Source organism: Oncorhynchus mykiss, chromosome 17, assembly GCF_057628025.1.
Source record: "Oncorhynchus mykiss isolate SJ-2025 chromosome 17, ASM5762802v1, whole genome shotgun sequence".
Taxonomy (NCBI): domain Eukaryota; kingdom Metazoa; phylum Chordata; class Actinopteri; order Salmoniformes; family Salmonidae; genus Oncorhynchus; species Oncorhynchus mykiss.
In genome coordinates, this window is record NC_143038.1 from 28,055,455 (window position 1) to 28,083,133 (window position 27,679).

Consider the following 27,679-nt stretch of genomic DNA (forward strand, 5'->3'; position numbering starts at 1 on the left):
TGTGCTGCCCTCCTGGCAGTTTTATGGGCCCCGTACGGCTGGTGAGCAATCAGCCCCTTGATTATTCAACAGCCTCAATCAGCCCGAATTGGTCCTTGCCGGAGGACCCGTTGAGACCTGGTACATCCAGCAGAGGGAGCCAACGTCGCATGATGTAGACTCCGTCTGTCACCAGACCTTGACGAGTCTGCCCCGGTGGCTTGTTCGCGGTACGCCACAAGCCATTATATATAGTGCCTTCAGAAAATATTCAGACCCCTTGAATTGTTACACATTTTGTTAGGTTGCAGCCTTGTTCTAAAATATATTATTTTCCTTATTAATATACACACAATACCCCATAATGACAAAACATTTAAAAAATGAAATATCACATGGCACATCCAGCAGAGGGAGCCACATTTACCTAAGTATTCAGACCCTTTACTCAGAACTTTGTTGAAGCACCTTTGGCAGTGATTACAGCCTCAAGTTTTCTTGGGTATGACGCTACAAGTTTGCCACACCTGAATTTGGAGAGTTTCTCCCATCCTTCTCTCCAGTCTGAGGTTCTGAGCGCTCTGCCGCTGAAAAACATCCCCACAGCATGATGCTGCCACCACCATGCTTCCCCGTAGGGTTAGTGCCAGGTTTCCTCCAGACGTGAAGCTGGGCATTCAGGCCAAAGAGTTCAATCTTGGTTTCATCTGACCAGAGAATCTTGTTTCTCATAGTCTGTGAATCTTTAGGTGCCTTTTGGCAAACTCCAAGCGGGCTGTCATATGCCTTTTTCTGAGGAGTGGCTTTCGTCTGGCCACTCTACCATAAATACCTGATTGGTGGAGTGATGCAGAGATGGTTGTCCTTCTGGAAGGTTCTCCCATTTCCACAGAGGAAGTCTAGAGCTCTGTCAGTGTGACCATCAGGTTCTTGGTCACCTCCCTGACCAAGGCCCTTCTCCCCCGATTGCTCAGTTTGGCTGGCTGGCCAGCTCTAGGAAGAGTCTTGGTGGTTCCAAACTTCTTTCATTTAAGAATGGTGGAGGCCACAGTGTTCTTGGGGTCCTTCAATGCTGCAAACATTTTTTGCTATCCTCCCCCAGATCTGTGCCTCAACTCAATCCTGTCTCGGAGCTCAACGGACAATTCCTTCAACCTCATGACTTGGTTTTTGCTCTGCCATGAACTGTCAACTGTGGGACCTTATATAGACAGGTTTGTACCTTTCCAAATCCATGTCCAATCAATTGAATTGACCACAGGTGGAAACATGTCAAGGACGATCAATGGAAACAGGGTCTGAATACTTATGTAAATAAGGTATTTCTGTTTTTTATTTTTAATAAATGTGCAAAATAGATACACCTGTTTTCGCTTTGTCATTATATGGTATTATGTGTAATCCATTTTAGAATAAGTCTGTACTGTAAACAAATGTGGGAAAGGTCAAGGGGTCTGAATACTTTCCGAAGGCACTGTATATCCCAAGCACAAATCTGAAGGCTTGGTGTTTATGGAACTTTCCAGATCTGGCTATTATTACCAATCACATGTCACCATGGCAACAACTCATCCAGGGCAGATGATACAGTGTGCAAGCATTGTTTCTCTGAGTATCCTTGCTTGAATAATCGTGTTTTAGTTCATAAGGGCAATGGTTTTTAATCTACTGGTCAAACTAACACTGTACATACAACACACTCAAACCAAAATACATTCAAAACAAACGCTGTTAATGACTTTGCAAATGCTGTATAAGCCTAAATAGTATCACTGATGATATTACTTCAATCACTGATTTCAAATATAATGCTATTTAGTGATATTGAATTGTTTGTTTGTCAACGTAACCAAATACCAACATTTGAAGGAGATGTCTTCTGCTTGGATAATTCCATCTGTGCCACTGACTTTAGTCTAGCTTTAATTCCAGTTTGTCTACAAACAAATTAATAATTCATATGTTGGATTCATGTTTCCATCTCAACCAAAAATCAAGGTTAAAGCATAGGATCAAATCAAATTTGATTTAAAGTGCATTTAAAGTTCTGTTTGATTTTGTCCTATTCTTTATCTGATTATTTTTGGTTGAAATGGAGACGTGAATTCCGGAAAATCATTTATTAATTTCAAGACAAACTGGAATTAAAGCCAGACTAAGTCAATGGCACAGATGGAACTTTTCGAGCATTAGATACATGGAAATGTTGATATATGGTTGCATTGACAACCAAGCACAATTCAATATTACTTTTGTAATACCAGAAAATAGTCTAAACCTCTTAAACCTCTGTGTTTCGGAGGACTCACGGCTCTCGACCTTCGCCTCTCCCAAGTCGGTACAGGAGTTGTAGCGATGGGACAAGACTGTAACTACCAATTGGATACCACGAAAAAGGTGTAAAATAGAAATTATTAAAAAATGGGCAGATGTTTTAGTAAGTGGTGTCAGGTGTGGTCACGGGACATTTCCAAGTGTCCATAAACCTCTCCAAAGTGGCATGTCTGTAAATTAGTTAATTCCAGTGCTATTACATGTTTGCAATCCCTAAATGCTATCTGTTCAGTATAAATACACCATTTCTACCATGTCAACCTCACTCAAACATTGTGGGGGTGTTATGGGGTATCCAGGGCACATTCAAGTGTCCTTTCAACCTCTCTAAAGTGTCCGAATGTGGTAATTGCACTGTTTTTGGACACTGGATGTGCGTAAAGGTTATTGTTCACAAAACGACATTTCTACAACACCAACCTCTCTCAAATATTGTGGTGGTGTCGGGGGACATACAAAGGATGTCCAAGTGTTTTTTTCAACCTCTTCAAAGTTCTTGAACGTTTAGCCTAGGCATATCCAATGTGTTGGTCCCACATACAAATTAACTGTTAACACAAACAATATAAAAGCAACAGATATACATAAAAAATATATAAAACATTTCTTATCAAACACAAAAACATTTGTCCCTCACAACAAAAGGTGCAAAAATGTAAATGAGCTGAACTATTTACAAATGGCATTCGTGTATGTTTTACATCCCAGGTGTAGATGATTAGATTTCACTTTCACCATAGCTTGTGCATGTCGTGATAATCTTTGAAGCAGTCCCTCTCTGCCAGGAAACAAAAAGCAATCTGTCATTTTGGACAGAAGATCTGTGTTTTGTGCAATGCTTGCAATTCTTCCTTCTGTCTTTTGGCATGTGTGTTAGATAGTGGCACTCACTTTGAGTGGGGGGTCTTGTGATGGTAGTGAGGTTGCTTTGGACCTCCAATTCAGCCATTTCCAACACCAGTTTCTCTCGGAAGGCCAACTGGGAGAGAGGGGTTTGACCTTTTGCTTTGGCCATCTGCTTATGGAGAATGAAAGCATTTACTGTAGCAATGTCCACAAAGTTGTAAAAAAAAAGTATTATACCACTTCCTGGTCTTGTGGAGGACCTGATAGTAGCCTATCAGAGCATCAGATAGGTTGACACCGCCCATGCTGGCATTGTAGTCCTTCACAGAAACAGAAAAGGTTGAAATTCTTCCTCACCCATGCCCCATTGGCATTTTTCACCCTCCTTGAGACATGGTCATTATTGAATATCTTATGCTGTGTGGTGAGCATGGTTATTTCTCTAGTGTCCTTCCATTTCACAAAAAATGGCTTTTTAATCCTGATCCAACAAATGGTCCCCCTCTCTGCTGTCTTTGTCATGTTGTTTACCTTGGTCTTGGGAAACCGATTCTGTTAGGACGAATGGTGCCACAAGACCCTATTTTCTTTTTCAAGAGGTCTTTGAAAAGTGGATGTAGAAACATCAGACAGGGTGATTGACATAGCAGTGGGGGCTGAACACCTTGACCGGTGAGGGTGCTTGCTGGGGAGGGGTAGCTCCCAAATGTCATCATCCAAATCCTCTGCATCCCCCACTCTGTGGTGAATAAAATAAAGGGATATATTGTTATAAGATACACAGAATTACAGTTGACTAAATTTACAAAACAACATTACTGTAAAGGAAAAACACCAAGCCTAAACTTTATCTGTATAGTGACTCACATACATTGTGTGAAGCACACTCACAATGGAAAACAGTAACACTTTGGAGACAAAGGTAGAGGTGAGAACCACAAGTTAACAACGTCCATGAGAGTTCAGTGGCCTCTCCAAAGTTACAAGGATGAAACTTAGAACAGCAAACAGTTAACTAATATGAAACATAGAATAGAACTACTTTGGAATTATATAACATTGAAATTACTTGTTACATAGGCCTATGTAAACTAAATCCAAAGCACAAAAAGCAGACAACTTATAAAATATGTAATACATATAGTAAATTAGCTATATAAAGTCATGAAAATAATTTACGTACAAATCTAAAAGTGGATCCAATCCTTCTAGAAAGCAATCTTCGTCGGCCGTCCAAATCCTCTTTGAAGGTTCCTGTTCGATATTCTTAATTTTTAACCTCTCCTTCAGAAGCTATCTTTTATGCTAAAGTAATGAAACTAAAGCGATGAAATCTGTTTGCAATGTAATGTAGCGTGCTCGGTGCATCTCGTCTCTGAGCCAGGTAGCAATAGTTTGCATTACGCATAAAATGTTCTATCTTATTTCATTGGCTACAAGACTGTCAAGGTACCATTGTAGCCAATCCCCTGTGTAACGGATGCCCACAGCGCATAAGCAGGAGACATCATATTTTTGATGCGCAAAGATATAGTCACTCGGTGGACATTCGATGTTGCCATTATGTCATACATCATCAGATAACGTTGGCAATAGGCTAGATTTGTTCCAACCTAAGGATTCATTTGATACCCCCATGTAGCTATAGCTCAAACACAGACCAAATTGAAGCTTACCTTGTAAGATGTTTGGTGAAAACGCTGTGTAAAATAAACATTTTGACTCTCAGGGCTGGAGATCAATAACGGTAGGTCACAGGCAGACAAATAATATATCCTCATGATCTGTGGAGTCCCAGCTTTCGGTGTATATCACCGTATTCCATGTTTATTTTGTTTATGCTTCACAACCCTAACAGGAATGTAGGTAGCAGCCATCTTGAAATGAGGCCATTGGTTCGGCCTTTCCTTATATATTCATATGCCCATATATGGTAGTAAGTCACACCAAAGATTTTGAAGGCACCGATCAATAGCAAAGATACTCAGCTTTCTGCAGACACCCTGCTTTTGCAGATTGGGCTACCGTTCTCATACCAGACTGAATTTAATTTAAAAAAGTCGAATAGGGTCCCCAAACATGGGGACTTTACATACCTTTAAGGGTATCTTGTAAAGTAATGTGACATTCAAACTTAAAATGAGTAACACATTGTGATGGACATTCAACATCACTGACACCTGAAGTCAATATTAAATCAAACACTCTTTATTATCATGGCCGGAGAGGTTCACAAACTCGATCCAAACTTGGTGAAAACTCTGAAAAGGAGTTCCCTTTCAATCCTTATATACTGCTACACAAACAAGTCATATAAGTATGATTTACATTATGCAATATTAACGTTGGTTCCTGCATGTGACTGACTGATACCGCACAAAACTTGTTCACTCATAGCTGGGACCTTGAAACTGAGAAACGTATTTTCTGTTCTCAGAGCAATGTTCTGGGCGTACTGCCATTTGGTCTGAAGAGGTCACAGTCACCTGCATGGACAATAACTTGTTCCCTCACACTCCCTCCTTTTATCACTTCTGATTTAAGGTAATCATTAGATTATGGCTTAAACTATCAAAGGAGGTTCTATCAAAAATACTTATATTAAAGTAAGCGAAATCAACACATAAAACCAGACACTTTATCATTTCAAACCCTTCATTCTGGGTTGTACAATCTAACTAGTAACTCATACAGTTACACATATGCTTCATTACACAGTTTCATTTATGGAAACACTATCATAATAAAGCCAAAATCTACCGGCAAGGTTATACTTCTACCCAGATGGAAGGGTCTTTTAGTATGGTCTGGCAAACCCAAGCAAGGGTTAAACATTAATGTTTGTTTAAATTTTACCAATGCCACCTCAGCCTCATCAGTCTAGACCACAACTTCACTCACCTCCATATAAATCCTACACAATCCTGCAGCGGTTGAACTATCTCTGCATAGTCTTTCAACCACGGTAACCAAGCACACCCAACAAAGAAATCATGTGCTCATTGGTAACAGTTTTAGGCAAAGCTTTAATTGCCTATAATCTATCTTTGGAGAGGGTGTTGACCCTCAGAAGTAATATCATGACCCAAATATTTAATGGAGCTCCGGCATAATTCCATCTAACTGGGGGAAACGTTATGACAATTTTCTGCCAAAAAATCAACAATACCCTAGTGTCCTCATGACATATCGCCTCTGATTTGAAGAAAACCAATAAATCATTAACATACTGAACCAAAATACTGCCTCCAGGAGCAACAAAACCCTCTAGGTTCCAAGACATTTCTTGGGCAAAGATGGCAGGTGATTCAATGTGGCCTTGAGGCATCATCGTCCATGTCTATTTTCTTTCAAGAAACGTAAACGAGAACCAATCCTGTGGCTGATGCTAAAGAAAGCATTAGCTAAATCAATTACTGAAAAAAACTACCTGGAGGCACCTGGGATAAAAGGAAACAGTTTTAGGCACCAGGAGTGCTCTAGCATGTACAGCATCGTTTACTATTATAAGGTCTTTCTCAAAACAATAATCATCAGATGGTTTCCTAACAGGTAAAATTGGCGTGTTACAGGGCGAATTCGGACAGGGAACCACAGCGCCTCTTTCAACTAACGCACTATGAATGGGAATGATACCCATTTCGGCTTCCTTGAAATTCACAATTGCTGCAATATCCTGTGTAGAATCTCGAAAGGTACTGATCACTGCACCATATACTTTTAATGTAATCTCAACTGCAATCCAGGTCATTTGGTTCTGCTATTAGAAGCACAGTGCACAGCTGTTGTATAAATTAACAAAATATCTTAGTGTATTCTCATTTGAACTTTGCTGTGCTTTTATATGGTTGAAAGCATAGTGACAACACATTGGAAATTCAACTAAGTTTTGGCTGTCTTTTTGAGTGGGTGAATATAGGTTGTAATCTCATTGACCAACGTATCAACAAAATATTACCCAATTGACAATGTTGAAATGATGGGTTGTGCCCATTGGAATCTGGAGGCGAAAGAAATACACACCTGTTTAGGCGAGATGCTGGCTAGCGGAGTAGAACACTTGAAAAAGAAAGGAGAGCCGCACACTCTAGGAGGTCAGATGCAATAATTGAATAACCTAATAACTAACGTTTCGACAGACAAGCTGTATTCGTTATACCCTGATGAAGACAGCTTGTCTGTCGAAACGTTGGTTATTCAATTATTGCAATTATTAAGTTATTAAGTCTCCTTTATTTTTCAAGTGCCCAGTGAAATAACACATCCAGCCTGTAGCGCCTGTGTTCCAGGTAATGTGTGAATTGGGCCCTTTTCCAGAAATGTTAACTTGTAATGATGGAAAATGTTTTTAAATCAATGACAGGGAGTGTGCAAGTGTACACTTCACGAGAGGAATGGAGAGTTGGGACATAGCCACTGTGGCTGCGTCTGAAATGGCACCATATCCCCTGGCCTATATAGTGCACGACTTCTCGTTGTAAAGTAGTGCACTTGAAATTCAACAGTAGTGCACTAGATTGGGAATAGGGTACCATTTTGCATGTAAATGTCCAAAATGGCATGCTATTTCTTATATAGTGCACTACTTTTGACCAGAGCCCAAAAGGAAAAAAGGGCCTATTTATTTCTGCAACAACACATTCATCACAAATTGTAAGCAAGCTAGTTGCTTACAATTACAATGCCTCCTAAAGGCATGATTGACATCGGGAAAAGAGGGTGGGCTATCAGCTGATCATTGATGTTGATGATTTATGTAGATCTGCTAGTTAGATCTTTTTTTTCTTATTGTGATTTATCTCCCGTTAGCAAACTTGAAGATGTCCCAACAACTTGCGGGCAGTGGGTTCAGAACTGAAGAAGGGATGAGTCAGAGGTTGTTTAATTTCACCCCCACCTTTTAGAACCCTGGTGTAAATAACCTTGGTCATTTGTTCACCAATGTAAAGCCTACGGACAGAAATCTTGGCGTCTTCTTCTTCTGACCCTAACCTAAACCTTGAGCTGCATGTAAAGAAGGTTGCCCAGTCCTGCTTTTATAATCTAATAAATGAGTCGTCTTTTGTTTTAGTCTCTGATCTGGAGGAAGTTGTACATGCTTTTTTTCCCCCTCATGCCGATTTGCTAAACATGTCTCAGTCAGATATCATTCCATCGTCTATAGTTAGTTCATGATGCTGCAGCTTGGCTTTTAACGGCCAGCATAAAACTATATCACCACCCAAAAGGGCACTTGGCGAGTGGGGGGGAAAAGGGGCATTTGCTCTGCACAGTTAGACTCCTATCTGTGCATGTGCCTGTCTCTGTGTGTGTCTGAGTGTCTCTGTGTTTGTGCGTGTACGTGCGTAAGTGTGTGTGTGTTTATCAGAACCGAAGGTATTAGGGTATCTTTTCTGACAGCAACAAGCTCTGTGTGTGCCCTTGTGAAGTAATCAGGCTGTCACAGTGGCGTAGAGGAGAATAGAGAAGATCTGAGTACGTGGAATGCTGGGGTAAAGGTTCAAACGGCATTGTAAGCATTATAAATAGCCCTGTGCAGAGGCTGTCAACCTGATGTGGGTGTGGGTGTGTGTGCCGTGCGTGCGTGCGTGCGTGCGAGTAGAGTAAATTGTCACCGGTGCACATACCACCTCAGGCTGTCGTGAGCACTTCAGGGTGTGTGTATGTGGCATGGGTGTTTATGATTACACCCTTAAAACTCACAGAAAGAATGTTAATCATCCTATAGCCACGCTTACCAGCCTTAGTGCAATGTCTACTGGATGGAATAAATCACTGTATGACATGCTGGATTTCACCATCTGTAATTCTCTTATAAGAATCAACCTGTGATTAATAATTTACGTGAAATGATTCTCTGATTTTTGCTTCTATCAATCTTCTTCTTTGGAAGGGAACCCTAATGCTTTTTTCCTCTCTCTAGCATTGATTCACATCTAGCACATCGATTCACATTTAAGCTATTCTGAAAGCATCACTCACAGCAAATGTATCGATAGTGGTACCCAAAATTAAAAAGCCCTCCCCTTGTTAAATAGGTATTCCCCTCTTAACATCAGTCTGTCTGGCCTCCATTTTTAAATCAATTTAAAAACATTTCTAATTCCATTACAATTACCCTAATCGCCTCATACATCATTTGATAGACACTCCAATCGGCCCTAAAATATATGTGTTTGCTTGGATTGAATGGTAATGTGTCCCCTTGTGAAAATGACTCATCTATGGGTGCGTTCCAAATTACACCCTATTCCCTATTTATGTGCTCAATTGGCTGTGGTCAGATGTAGTGCACTATAAAGGGATTGTGGTGCCATTTGGAAAGTAGAAAAAGTGTGGAGGTGAAGAAAAGTCTCCCTAAACAGCCCCTGTCTGTTACTATGAAACTAGTATTTTGTCATCCCAACATCTGATCTAAAGTCAGTCCTCTGCCATTGGTTTCAATGTGTGGAGTGCTAAATGTGAAGTGATGGACTGTTCTCAGACCTGTTGATTTGGAGTCTGAAGGCAAGTTAATAAAGCTATCAAGACTGACCTCTAGACCTCTATCTGTCAACATGAGGAATGTATATATGTGTGTGCGTGTGTGCGTGTGTGTGTGTGTGTGTGTGTGTGTATCTTCGTGTATGTGTGTGTGCATGCTTGCATATGTTTGTCTATTTCACTCAAGGTCTTGACCTTCCATACAAAGAGGCACTAATCATTAGTGATTAATTCAGCATTTAAAAAGCAAATTATGTACACAAAATACTGACAAAGGACCCTAACCCAGTATTTATCATTCTGAGTTTTTTATTTTTATTTCTCTCTCTCTCTCTAGTGGGATCCCAGGGAAAAAGTGTGGGAACATCATATTCACCGCTGAGGAACTGAGTAACTGCAGGGTCAGTATCACACACCACACACACACATATTCTCATCCATTCAACATAGGGAATATACATTGCAGTGCTTGAAGCATCACTACAGACCCGGGTTTGATCCCACGACCAGGTGACCCATGAGGTGGCGCACAATTGGCCCAGCGTCGTCTGGGTTAGGGGAGGGTTTGGCCGGCTGGGATGTCCTTGTCCCATCGTGCTCTAGCAACTCCTGTGACGGGCTGGGCGCATGCACGCTGACATGGTCACCAAACATCCCAACAGCATGATGCTGCCACCACCATGCTTCACTGTGGGGATGGTGTTCTCGGGTGATGAGAGGTGTTGGGTTTGCGCCAGACATAGTGTTTTCCTTGATGGCCATAAAGCAAAATGTTTGTCTCATCTGACCAGAGTACCTTCTTCCATGTGTTTGGAGAGTCTCCCACATGCCTTTTGGCAAACACCAAACGTGTTTGCTTATTTTTTTCTTTAAGCAATGGCTTTTATCTGGCCACTCTTCTGTAAATTGCACACGGGTGGACTTTATTTAACTAATTATGTGACTTCTGAAGGTATTTGGTTGCACCAGATCTTATTCAGGGTCTTCATAGCAAAGGGTGTGAATACATATGCCCGCACCACTTTCCGTTTGACATTTTTTTAAGTATTTTTTTTTATGTCACGTCACCAATTTGGACTGTTTTGTGTATATCCATTACATTAAGTCCCCCCAAAAATCTATTTAAATTACAGGTTGTAATACAACAGAATAGAACTCCAAGGTCGATGAATACTTTTGCAAGGCAGGGAATAGGGTGCCATTTGGGACACAAACATTGAAAAATTATCATTCTGACAATGAAATGATGACTACAATATTAAAATTAATATGCATCTGATCTGTGAATAATGACATTGACAATTCCCCTCAGAGGTATGAATAATTGTATCTCTATCTCTGTTCCGTTAATATAGTCTCTCTCTCTCTCTCTCTGTCTCTGTCTCTGTCTGTCTCTTTCTGTCCCTCTCTCTCTTTCTCTCTCTGTGTCTCTTTCTGTCCCTCTCTCTCTTTTTCTGCCTCTCTCTTGCTGTCTTCCTCTCCCTGTCTCTGTCTGTCTCTATCTCTCTACCCCCCACACACACAAAAAAGACAAATAAAACGGAGAAAACATAATTTGGGAAAATATGAAATCACATATTTTAGAGCCTCCCCCCACCCTAGAGTTGTTTATTAACCAGTATTTGACCAGGTATATTGGCAGAAGACAGTGCACACATTTTTATTTTACGCTAAGTACCTGCAACCTTTTCTAGCATGAGAGCTAAAATTAAACATGTCTCGAGCTACTTATTTTTTCTAGCATTCAAATAGACACATTCTTGCAGGGGAGAAGAGAAGAATGTGCCTATTCGAAAGCTAGAAAAGCTAGAAAAAAAAAGATTAGCTCGAGACATGTTTAATTTGAGCACTTATGCTAGAAAAGCTTGCAGGTCCTTAGTGTAAAATAGAAATAGCTGTCATGCTAGAAAAGGTTGCAGACCGTTGCTCTAAGACATGGAGAACATAGTTCATTATATTGTTCATTACAGAAATACAGTGGAAGGGGCATGCTGCAAGGCATATGACATGTTGTGTTTATTCTGCCACCTTGCTCAGATCTCCAAAAGGTGTGATTTCTAAAGGATGTCGGGCTCATAGAAATAGAATTACTAGAACGGGAATCCCCATTCAAGTAAATGTTCTATTTATATGGGTGGGCTGCTCCTCCCAGGAGATATTTGCTCAACCAAATGAGTCTGTTGTTTTTGCTTTCTCAGAGGTTTCCCTGTGAAATATTATGAAAATGGGTGTTGTCCCTGAGGTGCATTGCAGCTCCATACGCAAACCATACTTATTAATGACTTTTACCATTAAAGCTCGTGTAGTTATTCTTTATCTTATTAAAACGTTGTAATAATTCAACCTCTAAACCATCCCCATACAAGAACCATACATTCACATACTTGGTCAGAGAAATATATAAATGCAACATTTAGAATATTTCAAAATAGTGACATGTAACAGTGACGTTGTAGTTACAATGTATGTCATTTAAACGGACATATTAGTTATATGTCATTTATGTTACTTATGTCACTATGGTGACTTAAAACCACCACCTTGCTTTGACGTTGAGACTTGTCTTTTCTCTCAGGACATTGCTACCATGCAGCTGTGTGCCAACAAGCTGGACAAGAAAGACTTCTTCGGCAAGTCAGACCCATTCCTGGTCTTCTACCGCAGTAATGAAGACGGAACGTGAGTGTGTGTGTGCGTGTGTCAAGATGAGTTCTCTTCCCACATTGTCTGATATGTAGATCCAAATATATGAATGAATCTGTCACAAGTATTTTGGAGAAAACAAAGACTTTCATTTATTTGGTATTTGTGGCTTATACTTCTAGGGCTATGCCTTTTCATCCCTGTACTTAGTGGTCCTTGTGTGTACTGTGTTGAAATGGGGACCATGTAAATACAATTATTACTAGATTACTAGAACAGGAGGAAAAGCACCTCAGACCACGGCCATTCGACTGCACCCTTATGGGTAATTCGATTTCCGTAGGTTCACCATCTTCTTTGGTATTTGTGGTTGATACTCCTAAGGCCTATGTTCCATCCCTGTACAGTATCTGTATTCAGAGCTCCTTGTGTGTGCTGTGTAACGTAGGTTCACCATCTGCCATAAGACGGAGGTGGTAAAGAATACTCTGAACCCTGTGTGGCAGCCCTTCACCATCCCTGTACGAGCCCTCTGTAATGGAGACTATGACAGGTGAGTGACGCAGACAGTCAAGAGATCAAAGGTCAAAGGTCACTTATTACCCAGGGTAAAGGCATGACCACATGAACTACACTGAACAAAAATATTAATGCAAAATTGTAACGGTCATCATTGCATGAAGAAGTGGACCAAAGCGCAGCGTGGTAAGTGTTCGTGATTTATTAATAGAACTGAACACTGAATAACAAAAACAACAAAGAGAATGAACAAAACCGAAACAGATCTGTCTGGTGCAGACACAAAAACAGAAAACAACTACCCACATAACACAGGTGGGAAAAGGCTACCTAAGTATGGTTCTCAATCAGAGACAACGATAGACAGCTGCCTCTGATTGAGAACCTCACCCGGCCAAACACACAGAAATAGAAGACAAAACATAGAATGCCCACCCCAACTCACACCCTGACCAAACCAAACTAGAGACATAAAAAGGATCTCTAAGGTCAGGGCTTGACAAACATGCAACAATTTCAAAGATTTTACTGAGTTACCGTTCATACAAGAAAATCAGTCAATTGAAATATATTCATTAGGCTTTCACATGACTGGGAATACAGATATGCATCTGTTAGTCACAGATACCTTAAAAAAGGTAGAGGCGTGGCTCAGAAAACAAGTTAGTATCTGGTGTGACCATTTGCCTCATGCAGCGCGACACATCTCCTTCACATTTGATTGTGGCCGTGGAATGTTGTCCCACTCCTCTTCAATGGCTGTTCAAAGTTGCTGGATATTGGATCTGGAACACCCTGTCGTACACCTGTCTATCCAGAGCATCCCAAACATGCTCAATGGGGTGACATGTCTGGTGAGTAAGCAGGCCATAGAAGAACCGGGAAATTTCCAGCTTCCAGAAATTGTGTACAGATTCTCGTGACATGGGGCAGTGCATTATCATGCTGAAACATGCGGTGATCGCGGCGGCTGAATGGTACAACAATGGACCTCAGGATCTCTTCACGGTGTCTCTGTGCATTCAAATTGCCATTGATAAAATGCAATTGTGTTCGTTGTCCGTAGCTTAATGCCTGCCCATACTATAACCCTACCTCCACCACGGGGCACTTATTTCACAAAGTTGACATCAGCAAACCGCTCGCCCATACACACTGTCTGCCATCTGCCCAGTACAGTTTAAACCAGGATTAATCCGTAAAGAGCACACTTATCCAGGCTGCCAGTGGCCATAGGAGGTGAGTATTTGCACACTGAAGTTGGTTATGACGCCAAACTGCAGTCTGTTCAAGACCCTGGTGAGGATGACGAGCATGCAGGCGAGCTTCCCTGAGACTGTTTCTAACAGTTTGTGCAGAAATTCTTACGTTGTGCAAACCCACAGTTTCATCAGATGTCCGTGTGGCTGGTCTTAGACCATCCCGCAGGAGAAAAAGCCGGATGTGGAGGTCCTGGTCTGGCGTGGTTACACATGGTCTGCGGTTATGAGGCCGGTTGGACGTACTGCCAAATTCTCTAAAACAACGTTGGAGGAGGCGACTTATGTTAGAGAAATTAACATTAAATTCTCTGGCAGCAGCTCTGGTGGACATTCCTGCAGTCAGCGTGCCAATTGCATGCTCCGTCAAAACTTGAGACATGTGGCATTGTGTTGTGTGACAAAACTGCACATTTTAGAGTGGCCTTTTATTGTCCCCAGCACAAGGTGCATCTGTGTAATGATCATGCTATTTAATCAGCTTTTTGATATGCCACACCTGTCAGGTGGATGGATTATCTTGGCAAAGGAGAAATGCTCACTGACCTGGATGTAAACAAATTTGTGCACAACTTTTGAGAGAAATAAGCTTTTTGTGCGAATGGAAAAGTTCTGGGATCTTTTATTTCAGCTCATGAAACATGGGACCAACACTTTACATGTTGTGTTTATATTTTTGTTCAGGATATTTGGAAGTTTCATGTGGTTTTCTGTAGATTTCCTGTACATTGTCCCTACTGTTACATTTGGTCATTTGAGCAGAAGCTTTTAGTCAAAGCAACTTTGGATACTATAGCAGGTACTCTATATTCAGTAAAACCAGGGATTTTTTTCCCTGATAGCTAAATGAGTTTGGTGTAACAACTGGGGGAGTTCCCATTATGCCTTCGGTACAACTGAGCCATTGGCAGGGCTGTGGGACTAAGTAGCCAATGATTTGTGGTTTTGTCACTGTCTGTGCTCAATACTAAGGACTATGGAATGTTGCTGTAGCATGATGTACTACAGTACCCATGATGCTCTGTGGTGGTCAGAATAATGCCAGCAGTCGGCCATATTGTCTCAAAGGCCAGCGCTGGTGTTATTGGGACCAACATGGAGGTTCCACAACGTTTCGTTTTATCTTTGGTTATTACACACACACACTCACACACACATGCACACAAACACACACACCCTCACACAATCACACAATATTACTGATTTATGCAAAGTGCAAATGTCAATTAATCGTATTTTATTGTTAACCTGTGAACGGGATCGTTGTCATCATCTGACACTAATTAGCATAATGCAACGGACATAAATCTTCCTAGAAAATATTCCTATTCATGAAAATCACAAGTGAAATACATTGGAACACAGCTTAGCCTTTTGTTAATCACCCTGTCATCTCAGATTTTCTAAATATGCTTTACAGCCAACGCTAGACAAGCATTTGTGTAAGTTTATCATAGCCTAGCATAGCATTATGCCTTGCTAGCAGCAGGCAACCTTGTCACGGAAATCAGAAAAGCAATCAAATTAAATTGTTTACCTTTGATGAACTTCTGATTTTTTTCACTCACGAGACTTCCAGGTAGACAGCCAAAGTTCATTTTTTCCCAAAAGATTATTTTTGTAGGCGAAATAGCTCCGTTTGTTCTTCACGTTTGGCTGAGAAATCGCCCGGAAATTGCGGTCACCACAACGCCGAAAAATTCAACAGAAATGCGTAAAACTACGTCACAATGCTGTAGACACCTTGGGGAATACGTAGAAAGCGTAAGCTCGTTGATGGTACATTCACAGCCACACAAAATATTGACACTTTGGGCCCAATTTGGACATTTTCACTTAGGGGCGTATTCAATTTTGTTGCTAGCGGTTTAGACATTAATGGCTGTGTGTTGAGTTATTTTGAGGGGACAGCAAATTTACACTGTTATACAAGCTGTACACTCACTACTTTACATTGTAGCAAAGTGTCATTTCTTCAGTGTTGTCACATGAAAAGATATACTCAAATATTTACAGAAATGTGAGGGGTGTATTCACTTTTGTGATATACTGTATATTGATCATCACCTCATATTTCTCAAGGGACATACTGTGTTTGCCTCCCTCTCTTCTTCTCTTTCCCAAACATGTAGTTACATATAAGTAATAATGCCCGAGAAGCCGGTGTTTGTTGGATATATTGGCACGGGCGTTGTTAGGCCCGAAATGATCATCAAATAATGATCGACACATTTTCCTTAACTTTATTTTGATAAATGTATTCATACTATTTCATCCTTCCACAAGATATAGTCCCGATGCAAATCTAGGGTTGCTGGAGATGTGACCCAGTCGTTTGTTCTTTTTGTTCTGTATCTATAGACGCAACCCAGTCGTTCGTTCTAAATGTTGTATTGCCAAACCGACTGGCAAAGTTATTTTCCTTTGCTTGCTAGCTAGCCATCTACGGCTAATTTACAGTCACGTCAAAAAGTGCAGACAGAATAACCGCAAAGTAGCTGTATTTGCATTTGTTTAAGCTGTTTTCTAGTGAAGATGTATTTCGATACATCCATAACAATGAGCTTATGATGCCTGACTTTGCCTGGCAGAAAAATAGTGCTCTCTTGTCAGGACATTGTTCAGACAAAAGAAAGACAATCCATGACATTCATTTGAGCTGATTTTAATCAATGAAACCATATATTCTCTTTGTTATCCACCACAGCTGACTCATGTGATAATGCCGGTGTTTGTTGGATATATTGGCACGGGTGTCTCCCTTGGGTCCAGATAATTCTTTGTGGCCTCGTTATATGCGAGAGTGGCGTATCTGAAAGAGAGAATGCATTGTTATAATATTGATTTCCAGTAGCCTACTTATGAGTGCAACTTAGAAATAACACAAACAGGCTATGAACAACATACCTTAGGCCGTTCTTGTCTGTTTTTACGAGGAATGAGTTGGGCTTTAATTGTCTGGTGTATGTAACTGGAGGTCAAACCACACTTTCTGGACCAGACCCCTTGGTGTACTGAGATTCAGAGCCTGGGAGTTTTGGAGCTGGGGCATGTCCTTATCGGTAATGGGAGGGTGGCTGTATGTGATATTTTTTCCTTGCTTTCTTAACTGTTTGATGTTGCCCAGAAATACATTATTTGAGGTGGTAAATTCAGTGTCCTTCATAAGGCACCAGCTGCCACCAATGGAATGCTAGGTAGCTACTTATGCTGTACTGCTCCCCCTTCCCATTTCGAACATTTCCATAAAACTGTCGGAGAAGGATGTTAAACTCTTCCTTCGTGACAGTTTTGAAGTCAGCAACTTTTTTTCTATTTTTGCTAGCCAGCCCTCGAAGCAACGCATAGCCCAGTTTGTATTCTGAACTGTGTTTTTTTCGTTGTGGCTTTTCTCTAGGCCATTCAATGCAGTATCCTCAAAAAATATATATATATATTTTTCCCATTCATCCATAGTCATGCCGCAGAAAAGATCATAAGAAATGTTCCACTCATCCATTTTAGTTTTTGCTGGAATGCGGTTTTAACCAATCAGCATTCAGGATTAGACCCATCCGTTGTATAATACGATATGACATGTGTATTTCCAGTGTTATCACTGTTGTTCAAGCTTCTGTAGTGTATCATCTTTCATTTCTCTCTTTCTCACTGTATCTCTCTCTCTCTCTCTCCCTCTCTCTCTCTCTCTCTCTCTCTCTCTCACTCACTCACTCACTCACTCACTCACTCACTCACTCACTCACTCACTCACTCACTCACTCACTCACTCACTCACTCACTCACTCACTCACTCACTCACTCACTCACTCACTCACTCACTCTCACACACACACACACCCGCAAACCCACACGCACACACACACACACCCGCAAACCCGCACGCACACACAAACCCGCACGCACACACACACACACACACACACCCTCTCTTCGATTCTCATCGTTCTCTCGTATCTTCCCTTTCTCCAGGACAGTCAAGGTGGACGTGTATGATTGGGACAGAGATGGAAGGTAATTTTCTCTCTCTTCTCGCTTCCCTCCTCCCCCTTGTTTCTTCACTCATTAATTTCATTTACAATCTCCAGACAGCCTCAGACGCTCCAAGTCTCCCTCAAATGTCATCCCTCGTTCTTTCTCTGGAGGGGAATCTTCATCACCTTATTAGTCCAGTGACATTGGGATGGGGGGGGATGAGGGGGGTGAGAGGGACTCTCCACCATAAGCACACACAACCATAATTCACTGACCGGAACTTTAAAAGGTTGGCGGTAATATCAAAAGGGAGAGGGTTTATGAATATGAGTGTTGACTGACTCCCTCCATCTCTCTGTCCTCTTTCCCTCTCTCCTTCTTCACTGATGGTGGCTACTAATGTGCCCACGGGGCTTCCTCTCTAAATATCACACGCAGATTGAAAGTGGGCAGGTCCTATTTGGCTTTAGGTGATGGTATTTAGATGTACAGAGAGGGGACGGGGTTGGTGTTTCCTTTAGTATAATACTCTTTCAGATGCTGCAGGTGTTACTCTCGCAACTATTCCCACAGTCATGACTTCATTGGCGAGTTCACCACCAGCTACAGAGAATTCTCCAGAGGCCAGAGCCAGTTCAACGTCTATGAGGTAAAAAAAAGTAAAAATAACAGTAACACTTAAATTATTGCAGTGGACTAAGTCAGGGGTCACACAGAGTGTTTCTTGGTGGTCTTAAATAAATCTACTTTGAAACTAAAATATACAGCTCACACACATGGTTCTGGGCTTTAAAAAAAAGAAGACACCTGTACCATGTCAGATATAGAGTTGAAATGTATTAAATGTTGAGTTTGCATCCCAAAATTATACTTCAAATACTGTACATCACAGAAGACTGAAATATAACAAAACTGTTTCACATAGAAACACAGGATTTTCAGGCAAACAACAAAACAAATGTGTATTAATTATGAAAAATATGAATAACATTCCACTAGGAAAGGGCTACAGCTTGCAGGTATAACCCAACGAGCACAAGACATAAAAAAAAGTTGAAAATACATATTTTTTGTTAAAAAGACATTGGGAAAACAAATTTTACGTCTTGTGCTCACTGGGAATTTCTGACTTTTTTAAAGCATGTTTGAGCCTTTATAATGCTTTATAATAAGGGTTGTATTATGTTGTCTCTCTATGTAGGACATTTTTTACTGACTAATATTGAAGTACACATGTACACAGCACACAGCTGTTACTCAAATAAGACATCAGAAAACATATTATATCTTTAATAATGAGATGAGCATTTTTGTGATTTACCCATTTGAAGCTTCACATTTTCCAATTCTTACGACTTCACTTAGATATCCCCGCTATGAAAAGAATGTTATTTTTCATCCGTCCTCTATCACTTAGAATATGACATGTTCCATACGGTCAGTTTCTTTCCATACCACACTTTCACACAGCAAACTATGTGGTGAAATCAAACTAGTCATCTTTTCAATGTACGCATCTTTCCTCTTTTTGTCCAGGTTCTAAACCATAAAAAGAAAGGCAAGAAGAAGAAATACATCAATTCAGGGACAGTAAGAACCTTTGAGCTTGAGCTTTCCATTGTCCATCTATCATATGTTTTATAGATAGGATTCATTGAAAATGTGATATGTCATATGCATTCAAGGTTTTGCTTTGGCCATCTCTTTCTCTTCCCTCTCTCTCTCTTTCACTTGCCCTCTTCCTGTTTCTGCTTATATCCCTTTCCTTATATCCCCCCCCCCTCTTTATCTCTCTCTCACTGTTTCTCTCCCCTCTCTCCCTATTTCTCCCCCCTCTCCTTCTCCTCCTCTCTCCCTCCCCTGAAGGTCACACTGCTGTCCTTTAAAGTGGAGTCAGAATACACGTTTGTAGACTTCATCCGGGGAGGGTGAGCCAAATCTTTGTGACGTCCCATTAACATTAGAGGCTAATCTTAGTAATGTTGATGAGCCATTGATGGCTCGCTCAGCCTGGCTTTCATGTCTGAAATGGTTTTGTATTGTTTAAACAGACAATGTCCTTTTTAGTCTTTATTATGTTTTTGTCTGGTAACGTTTGGGTTATTCAGTGTAATTCATCATTGTCTCCCCAGGACGCAACTCAACTTCACAGTGGCCATCGATTTCACAGCGTCTAATGGTAAGTGTGGCAGAATCACTTATACGAGTCGTAGGGCTCTACTAAAGGACTAGTTTCCCCAAACTTCTTTCAAAATAATCTTACTTTAACATTTGTCAAAGCAGGGCCAAATATTGCCAGCAATATTTTACTATCAAATGAACGTTAGATACTGCAATGCTGTAGCTTCTTGTCAGTGAATGCTGATGGAATTGAACCCACGGCCTTGTGGCTGTAGGTTAATAGGTCAATAGCATAGCACTTATCTATATCAATGTATTCAACGTGTATTCTAAGACAAGTAGTATGATAGTGTGAAACATTGACTGTTTGGCCTATGTCTTTTTTGTACTTGATGTGTGTTTTGTATTTTGTGTGATGTGTCATAGAGCTCATTTGAAAATGAGACCTGGGTCTCAATATGACTTCCCTTTCTAAAGAAAGGTTTAAAAAATATGTAACGAAATAACCAATGCTCTGTTTCTGTGTTCCAGGTAACCCATCCCAGCCCACCTCTCTGCACTACATGAGTCCCTACCAGATGAATGCCTACGCAATGGCCCTGAAGGCTGTGGGGGAGATCATCCAGGATTACGACAGTGACAAGATGTTCCCTGCCTACGGCTTTGGAGCAAAGCTGCCCCCGGATGGCAAGATCTCCCATGTCTTCCCACTGGTGAGAGAGTGATGGAGGGAGGGAGCAGTTGTTGTTGATATGATGAAACATTTTTTTATTGTCTTTATGATGGACTTACTGTGGGTAATGAACAGGCACAGTTTTATTTCTTGCAATGAGGTGCTGGTACTTTATGCTACAGTATTTACTGATCCACAGAAGAGTCCTCAGTCCTTGGGAACTATATAAATACTATTTGATGACAACGTCCCTTCTGTAAGGTGTTTTTTTGCTTTCACGCTTTTACAGATGTGAAGTTGCCATCCACAATGCTTTCTTTATTCATACACTTCCCTTTGCTGATAAGAGTTCATGTCAAATGAGAGTTGGAAACTAAAATGGTGTATGTCCATCTGTCGGGCTCAGTTGAGAGACCTTGCTGTTTCTTGAAATAGAGTCCTGTTCTATTTTTGAGTAGTTCATGCTACTGAACACCACCCATATCAATTTGTATCCAAGGCTGACTGATGCTCCAAGAATAATACATGTTTCATTTGCTCTATTATATTGCTGGCAAAACGCGTTTCCCCCTATAACATTGTGTATTTATTTTTGTATTATTTCAATTTTTTTCTTTCTGCATTGTTGGGAAGGGTCCGTAAATAAGCATTTCACTGTCAGTCTACACCTGGTTACAAAGCATGTGTAGCGGGGTGCGTAAATTGGCGGCAGAGAAGTCAGGCGCAGGAGAGCAGAACTGGGTGATAACCGGAGATTTATTAGCCAAACCAACGGCAACCAGAACAACAAGATACATGGGCACAAAAATAACCCGTCGTGCGCTCACGGGGAACGTGCACAAGCACTACAATAAACAATCCCACACAAAGACATGGGGAAACAGAGAGTTAAGTACACCACAAGTAATTGAGGGGTTTGAAACCAGGTGTGAGGAAAAACAAGACAAAACACATGGAAAATGAAAAGTGGATCGATGATGGCTAGAAGACCTGCGATGCAGACCGCCGAGCGCAGCCTGAACAAGGAGAGGTCCCGACTTCAGCGGAAGTCGTGACAGCATGTGACAATAAATTGTATTTAACTTCCTAGGACTGTTAGTAATCAAAATATGGTCAACTGTGAAATACTTGATTTTGCTAACTTAAATTATCCCAATACATATCAGAGCTGTGTTATGCCTACTGACATGAGGCAAAAAAAACACTCACACTCGTATACTATATATATAACATCATTGCGTAATGAAAACACGCATCGTCAGAAGGTCTGTATTGGCATGATTCAGAACGGAGTATCCTTAGTTTCTTGTGATTTCCTGCGAAGTCTGACAATGACTACCCACCCTTACAGCCCACATAAATGACACCCTGAACACATTACATTAAAGGGTCAATCAGTAGTTGCTACATCCATTTTTGGACATATAAATTAATTATATGTACCCATTGATTCTTAAAGACTATAACTTATAAATGCCTCATGAGCTTAGTTCACCTGTCGTACTAATCATAACCCAAAATATAAACTTGTTTTACTACAATGTTTGTCAACAAAGTAAATGTAAACAAACACTATATAGCCTCAAAACATGGTTAAAACTATCATTTTGATATCATGTATGGTCAGTCCTTGCATCCATAGCTCTGTCTATGAGTTTGAGAGTGGTTCCATTTCTCCAGCCCCATCCCTTAGCTTTTTACCAAAACGGGTGGGGAGAACGCTTTGCTGTTGTTTCTACTGCTGGTTGATGCTTCAACATGGTGTGGTAAAGTCACGAAGAACACGAGAATCTCTAAATATGTCAACATAAAACACAAATTGCAGCACCATTGTGTAAGCCAATGAGCTAGTGTCAGCTTCAAGTAGTTATGTGAAGTGATTGAACAAGGGTAGAGTAAGGGTGGGGAAAAATGTAAAAACTCCATCTGTTTGATGTGGAAAAGTGCAAAACAAAAAGGGACAAGACAGACACCGTCCGAAAGACTTTAGAGGACGTAGCGCTTAGCTTATTTTCATGAGCCGATGAAGAAAGAATAACAAACACTAAACACGAAGAAGAAAAAAACGAGTTCTCCTCGGATTCTATCTCCCTGGACAGATACTTCAGAGGAGGAAGAAAAAGGGGCGGACTTCCTGAACAAATAAGTGTAAAAAAAACAATAGGAGTCTTATTTTCAGCTAATTTTAGACTCAAAACTGGAGGAATTCGCCACACAGAAGTCTCCTTGATGTGAAGGAAATGACGCGAAGGTCAGGTCTGTAATGAGACTATGTTGTAAGGTCTCAATGCCATCCATAAGCCTTTACAAAATAATTTTCATAACAGTTCATGACAACGGCACCAGTAATGCTGTCCATATTTTTAACCGATGTATAGAAAGTTCAGGTCTAAACACCAGTGCTGGTCAATTTTGATAAACAAATTGATAAAGAGAAAGATATGGATGCCACACAGGTTATTTTCTCTTTATATCTTTTATTATTTTCAGTATCAGCTAATAGCCCCATGCCAAGACAGGGACACATCTGACTAAATCAATCACTGTCTGAATCATCTTCCTCTGTCTTATGATTCATAGATGTCTGACCTCAAAATTCACTCTCAAATTATATCAAATTGTAGCATTACATCAGATTTGTGAAAGACATGCTTCGCAGTATCCAAAAAGTGCTATTGTTCTTCCTCCCCAAAGTGTCTGAAACCAGTGAGTACGTTGTGACACAAAGTGACACCATTGCTGTCGAGATTCATCACTGCTTTTTAACTTGGCTCATTTCCGAATGGGCCACCGCTAAATCAGCTCTTCCAATTAGAGCTCACCTCGGCGTGACGAAGCCCAAGCAAGTCATGCAAAGAGATCTTTTAATTAGACCACATTGTCTGATCCTGCTGGAAGAGGAGGGCTGCCTCAACTCATAAGAAAATCCAATTATATTTATCACATGCTTCGTAAACAACAGGTGTAGACTAAAAGGCTCTGCATGGTAAATCTGACTTCTGCAGTTGCCGTACATATTACTGTGATACGGCCTCTACAGAAGTCGCCCTGACTTCTTGCGCTTCGTGGAGCAGAGCTGATGTCACGCAAATGAGTTTGTATTTATACTTGACCCCCCGCCACCACCTACCATCAAACGATCATGTCAATGTGGAGATGGACGAAGCCCTCCACATGGTTACAAAATTTGGGAGGCGCACACGTGATACGGAGCTCAATTTAACTTCTGCATGCCTCCGGAGGCACCACAATTGCGTCACTCCCTCCATACGGAGCCTCCTACCACATTTTTGGATCAAGCATAATTTGGCTTTAACAGTGAAATGCATACTTACGGGTCCTTTTCCAACAATGCAGAGTTAAAGATAAAGATATACACTACATGGCCAAAAGTATGTGGCCAAAAGTATGTGGCCACCTGCTCGTCGAACATCTCATTCCAAAATCCTGAGAATTTGGTCCCCCCTTTGCTGCTATAACAGCCTCCACTCTTCTGGGAAGGTTTTCCACTAGATGTTGGAACATTGCTGCGGGGACTTGCTTCCATTCAGCCACAAGCATTAGTGAGGTCGGGCACTGATATGTTTGGCGATTAGGCCTGGCTCGCAGTAGGCGTTACAATTCAACCCGAAAGTTGTTCAATGGAGTTACGGTCAGGGCTCTGTGCAGGCCAGTCAAGTTCCACACCAATCTCGCTAAACCTTTTCTGTATGGACCTTGCTTTGTGCACGAGGGCATTGTGAGCTGAAACAGGAAAAGGCCTTCCCCAAACTGTTGCCACAAAGTTGGAAGCACAGAATCATCTAGATTGTTTATGTATTCTGAACCGTTATGATTTCCCGTCACTGACACTAAGGGGCCAAACCATTATTCCTCCTCCACCAAAATTTACAGCAGGCACTATGCATTGGGGCAGGTAGCGTTCTCCTGGCATCGGCCAAACCCAGATTCGTCCGTCAGACTGCCAGATAGTGACGCATGACTCATCACTCCAGAGAACGTGTTTCCACTGCTCCAGAGTCCAATATCGGCGAGCTTTATACCACTCCAGTTGACGCTTGGCATTGTGCATAGTGATCTTAGGCTTATGTGTGGCTGCTCGGCCATGAAAACCCATGTCATGAAGCTCCGGATGAACAATTATTGTGCTGACGTTGCTTTCAGCGACAGTTTGGAACTCAGTAGTGACTGTTGAAACCGAGGACAGACGATTTTTATGCGCTACGCGCTTCAGTACTCACGGTGCCGTTCTGTGAGCCTGTGTTGGCTACCACTTCGCGGCTGAACCGTTGTTGCTCCTTGACGTTTCCACTTCACAATAACAGCACTTACAGTTGACAGGAGCTGCTCTAGCAGGGCATACATTTGCCAAACTGACTTGTTGGAAAGGTGGCATCATATGGCGATGCCTCGTTGAAAGTCACTGAGCTCTTCAGTACGGGCCATTCTACTGTCAATGTTTGTCTATGGAGATTGCATGGCTATCTGTATACAACTGTCAGTAACGGCTGTGGCTAAAATAGCCTAATCCACAAATTTGAAGGGGTATCCACATACTTTTGTGGTCTGTTTTATTTATATATATTGAGCATAGAGTCAGGGCAAGAGTTAATTAGGGGTAGCCCCCTTTAAAAAAATGTTTTTGCCTAAAATGACATACCCAAATCTAACTGCCTGTAGCTCAGCCCCTGAAGCAAGGATGTGCATATTCTTGGTACCATTTGAAAGGAAACACTGAAGTTTGTGGAAATGTGAAAGGAATGTAGGAGAAAATAACAATAGATCTTGTAGAAGAAAATACAAAGACAAAAAACAACCAGTTGTTTTCTACCACCATCTTTGAAATGCAACAGAAAGGTCCCTACATCTAGCCATCACTCTGGTTGTAATTGCGATGGTGTCCACAAGATGGCAGTGCATGTGCAAAGTTTCAGACGGATAACTTGAAGTATGAGAAAACTACATAACATTGAGTGTAAAGTCACCCAGGTACATTTGGGCAAATTGTGAAGGAGACATTTACATTCACATTTCATTTTTCTGCAAGAATATCATCAAATCTGTATACTTGGACTTTGATTTAGCTTTTCCAGTATTAGTAGCCATATTATAAGTTCAACATTTGCAAAACACCCAGTTTTCATAACTCTCCATATTCTTAAAATGTTTGTCCAAAAGGAAAAGGCTTGACGTCGCACAAGGTTAGTAGCAACTTTTTGCGACAAATACTGGGTTTCCACATACTCCCGTAAAGCCCCGCTCCTTGGCTATTTAGCTGGCTTTGTTAGAACCCGATTGGTGATTATTTTACAAAGTTACAGTCAATCAAGTGAACGCCCGCACCATCGGTGTGCCATGAAGGCGTTGCTCTCTGACCAAATTTGGTGTCCTATAGGATATACTACACTCCTAATGATATAGTGAAGTCTGGTTACATTCTAGGATCTCTGAGGAATAAATACGAACGTGGTTTGACTGATTGAAACAACGTTTAGTGTTAGATTTTCACAGATTCCTTTCTTTGCAAATTGAACGAGTGGAAATACAAAATCGATCGTGCATGCCATATGGACCTTTTTAGGATATGAAAAAGGATGATCTCTAACTAAATTACACTTCATGTTATCTCTGGGACCCTTTGGATGATAAATCAGAGCAAGATTTCAGGATGTAAGTACACATTTCACCTTCAGACTTAAATTTATCAAACCTATTGTGGTGAAAAAGGTGTTTTGTTGTTAGGAGCGCTCCTCAAACAATGGCATGGCATTCTTTTTGCAGTAATAGCTACTGTAAATTGGACAGTGCATTTATATTAACAAGAATTAAAGCTTTCAGCCAATATAAGACACTTATATGTACCGACATTTGTTGTTTCTCTAAAAATCTGCGATCGTGACACACGGCGTTGCATGATTTACAACTGTCCCGGGTGAGTACTGGGCCGTACCCACCACCCTCTATAGCGTCTTGCGGTTGGGTACCTTCCATTTGCCATATCAAGCGGTGATGCAGCCAGTCAAGATGTTCTCAATTGTGCAGCTGTAGCGCTTTTTGAGGATCTGAGAGCCCATGCCAAATATTTTCAGTCTCCTGAAACGGAAGAGGCGCTGTCATGTCCTCTTCACAACTGTGTCCATGTGTGTGGACCATGTTAATTCCTTAGCGATGTGGACACCATGGAACTTGAAGCTCTAGACCCGCACCACTACAGCCCTATTGATGTGGTTGGAGGCATGCTCTCCCCTCCATTTCCTGTAGTCCACCACTCCCTAGCATTCTTCTTGCCAATGTCCAGTCTCTTGACAACAAGGTTGATGAAATCCGAGCAAGGGTAGCATTCCAGAGGGACATCAGAGACTGTAACGTCCTTTGCTTCACTGAAACATGGCTCACTGGAGAGACTCTATCCGAAGCGGTGCAGCCAACGGGTTTCTCCACACATCGCGCTGACAGAAACAAACATCTTTCTGGTAAGAAGAGGGGCGGGGGCGTATGCCTCATGGCCAACGTGACATGGTGTGATGAAAGAAACATACAGGAACTCAAATCCTTCTTTTCACCTGATTTAGAATTCCTCACAATCAAATGTAGACCGCATTATCTACCAAGAGAATTCTCTTCGATTATAATCACAGCCGTATATATCCCCCCCCCCCAAGCAGACACATCGATGGCTCTGAACAAACTTTATTTAACTCTCTGCAAACTGGAAACAATTTATCCGGAGGCTGCATTCATTGTAGCTGGGGATTTTAACAAGGCTAATCTGAAAACAAGACTCCCCAAATTTTATCAGCATATCGATTGCGCAACCAGGGGAGGAAAGACCTTGGATCATTGTTACTCT

General features: G+C 41.3%; 1 protein-coding gene across 1 annotated transcript in view; it reads left to right on the forward strand.

Annotated features, from left to right (window-relative positions):
- The window catches only part of LOC110493933 (copine-9), a 202,659-nt gene that overhangs the window by 123,894 nt on the left and 51,086 nt on the right, over positions 1-27,679 (forward strand). Inside the window, exons 7-15 of the mRNA XM_090205168.1 lie at positions 9,980-10,043; positions 12,218-12,321; positions 12,734-12,838; positions 18,033-18,074; positions 18,609-18,684; positions 19,572-19,625; positions 19,902-19,963; positions 20,168-20,214; positions 20,688-20,869. Of these exons, the coding sequence (XP_090061294.1) occupies positions 9,980-10,043; positions 12,218-12,321; positions 12,734-12,838; positions 18,033-18,074; positions 18,609-18,684; positions 19,572-19,625; positions 19,902-19,963; positions 20,168-20,214; positions 20,688-20,869 (736 nt within the window). The remainder of the gene's footprint in view (positions 1-9,979; positions 10,044-12,217; positions 12,322-12,733; positions 12,839-18,032; positions 18,075-18,608; positions 18,685-19,571; positions 19,626-19,901; positions 19,964-20,167; positions 20,215-20,687; positions 20,870-27,679) is intronic.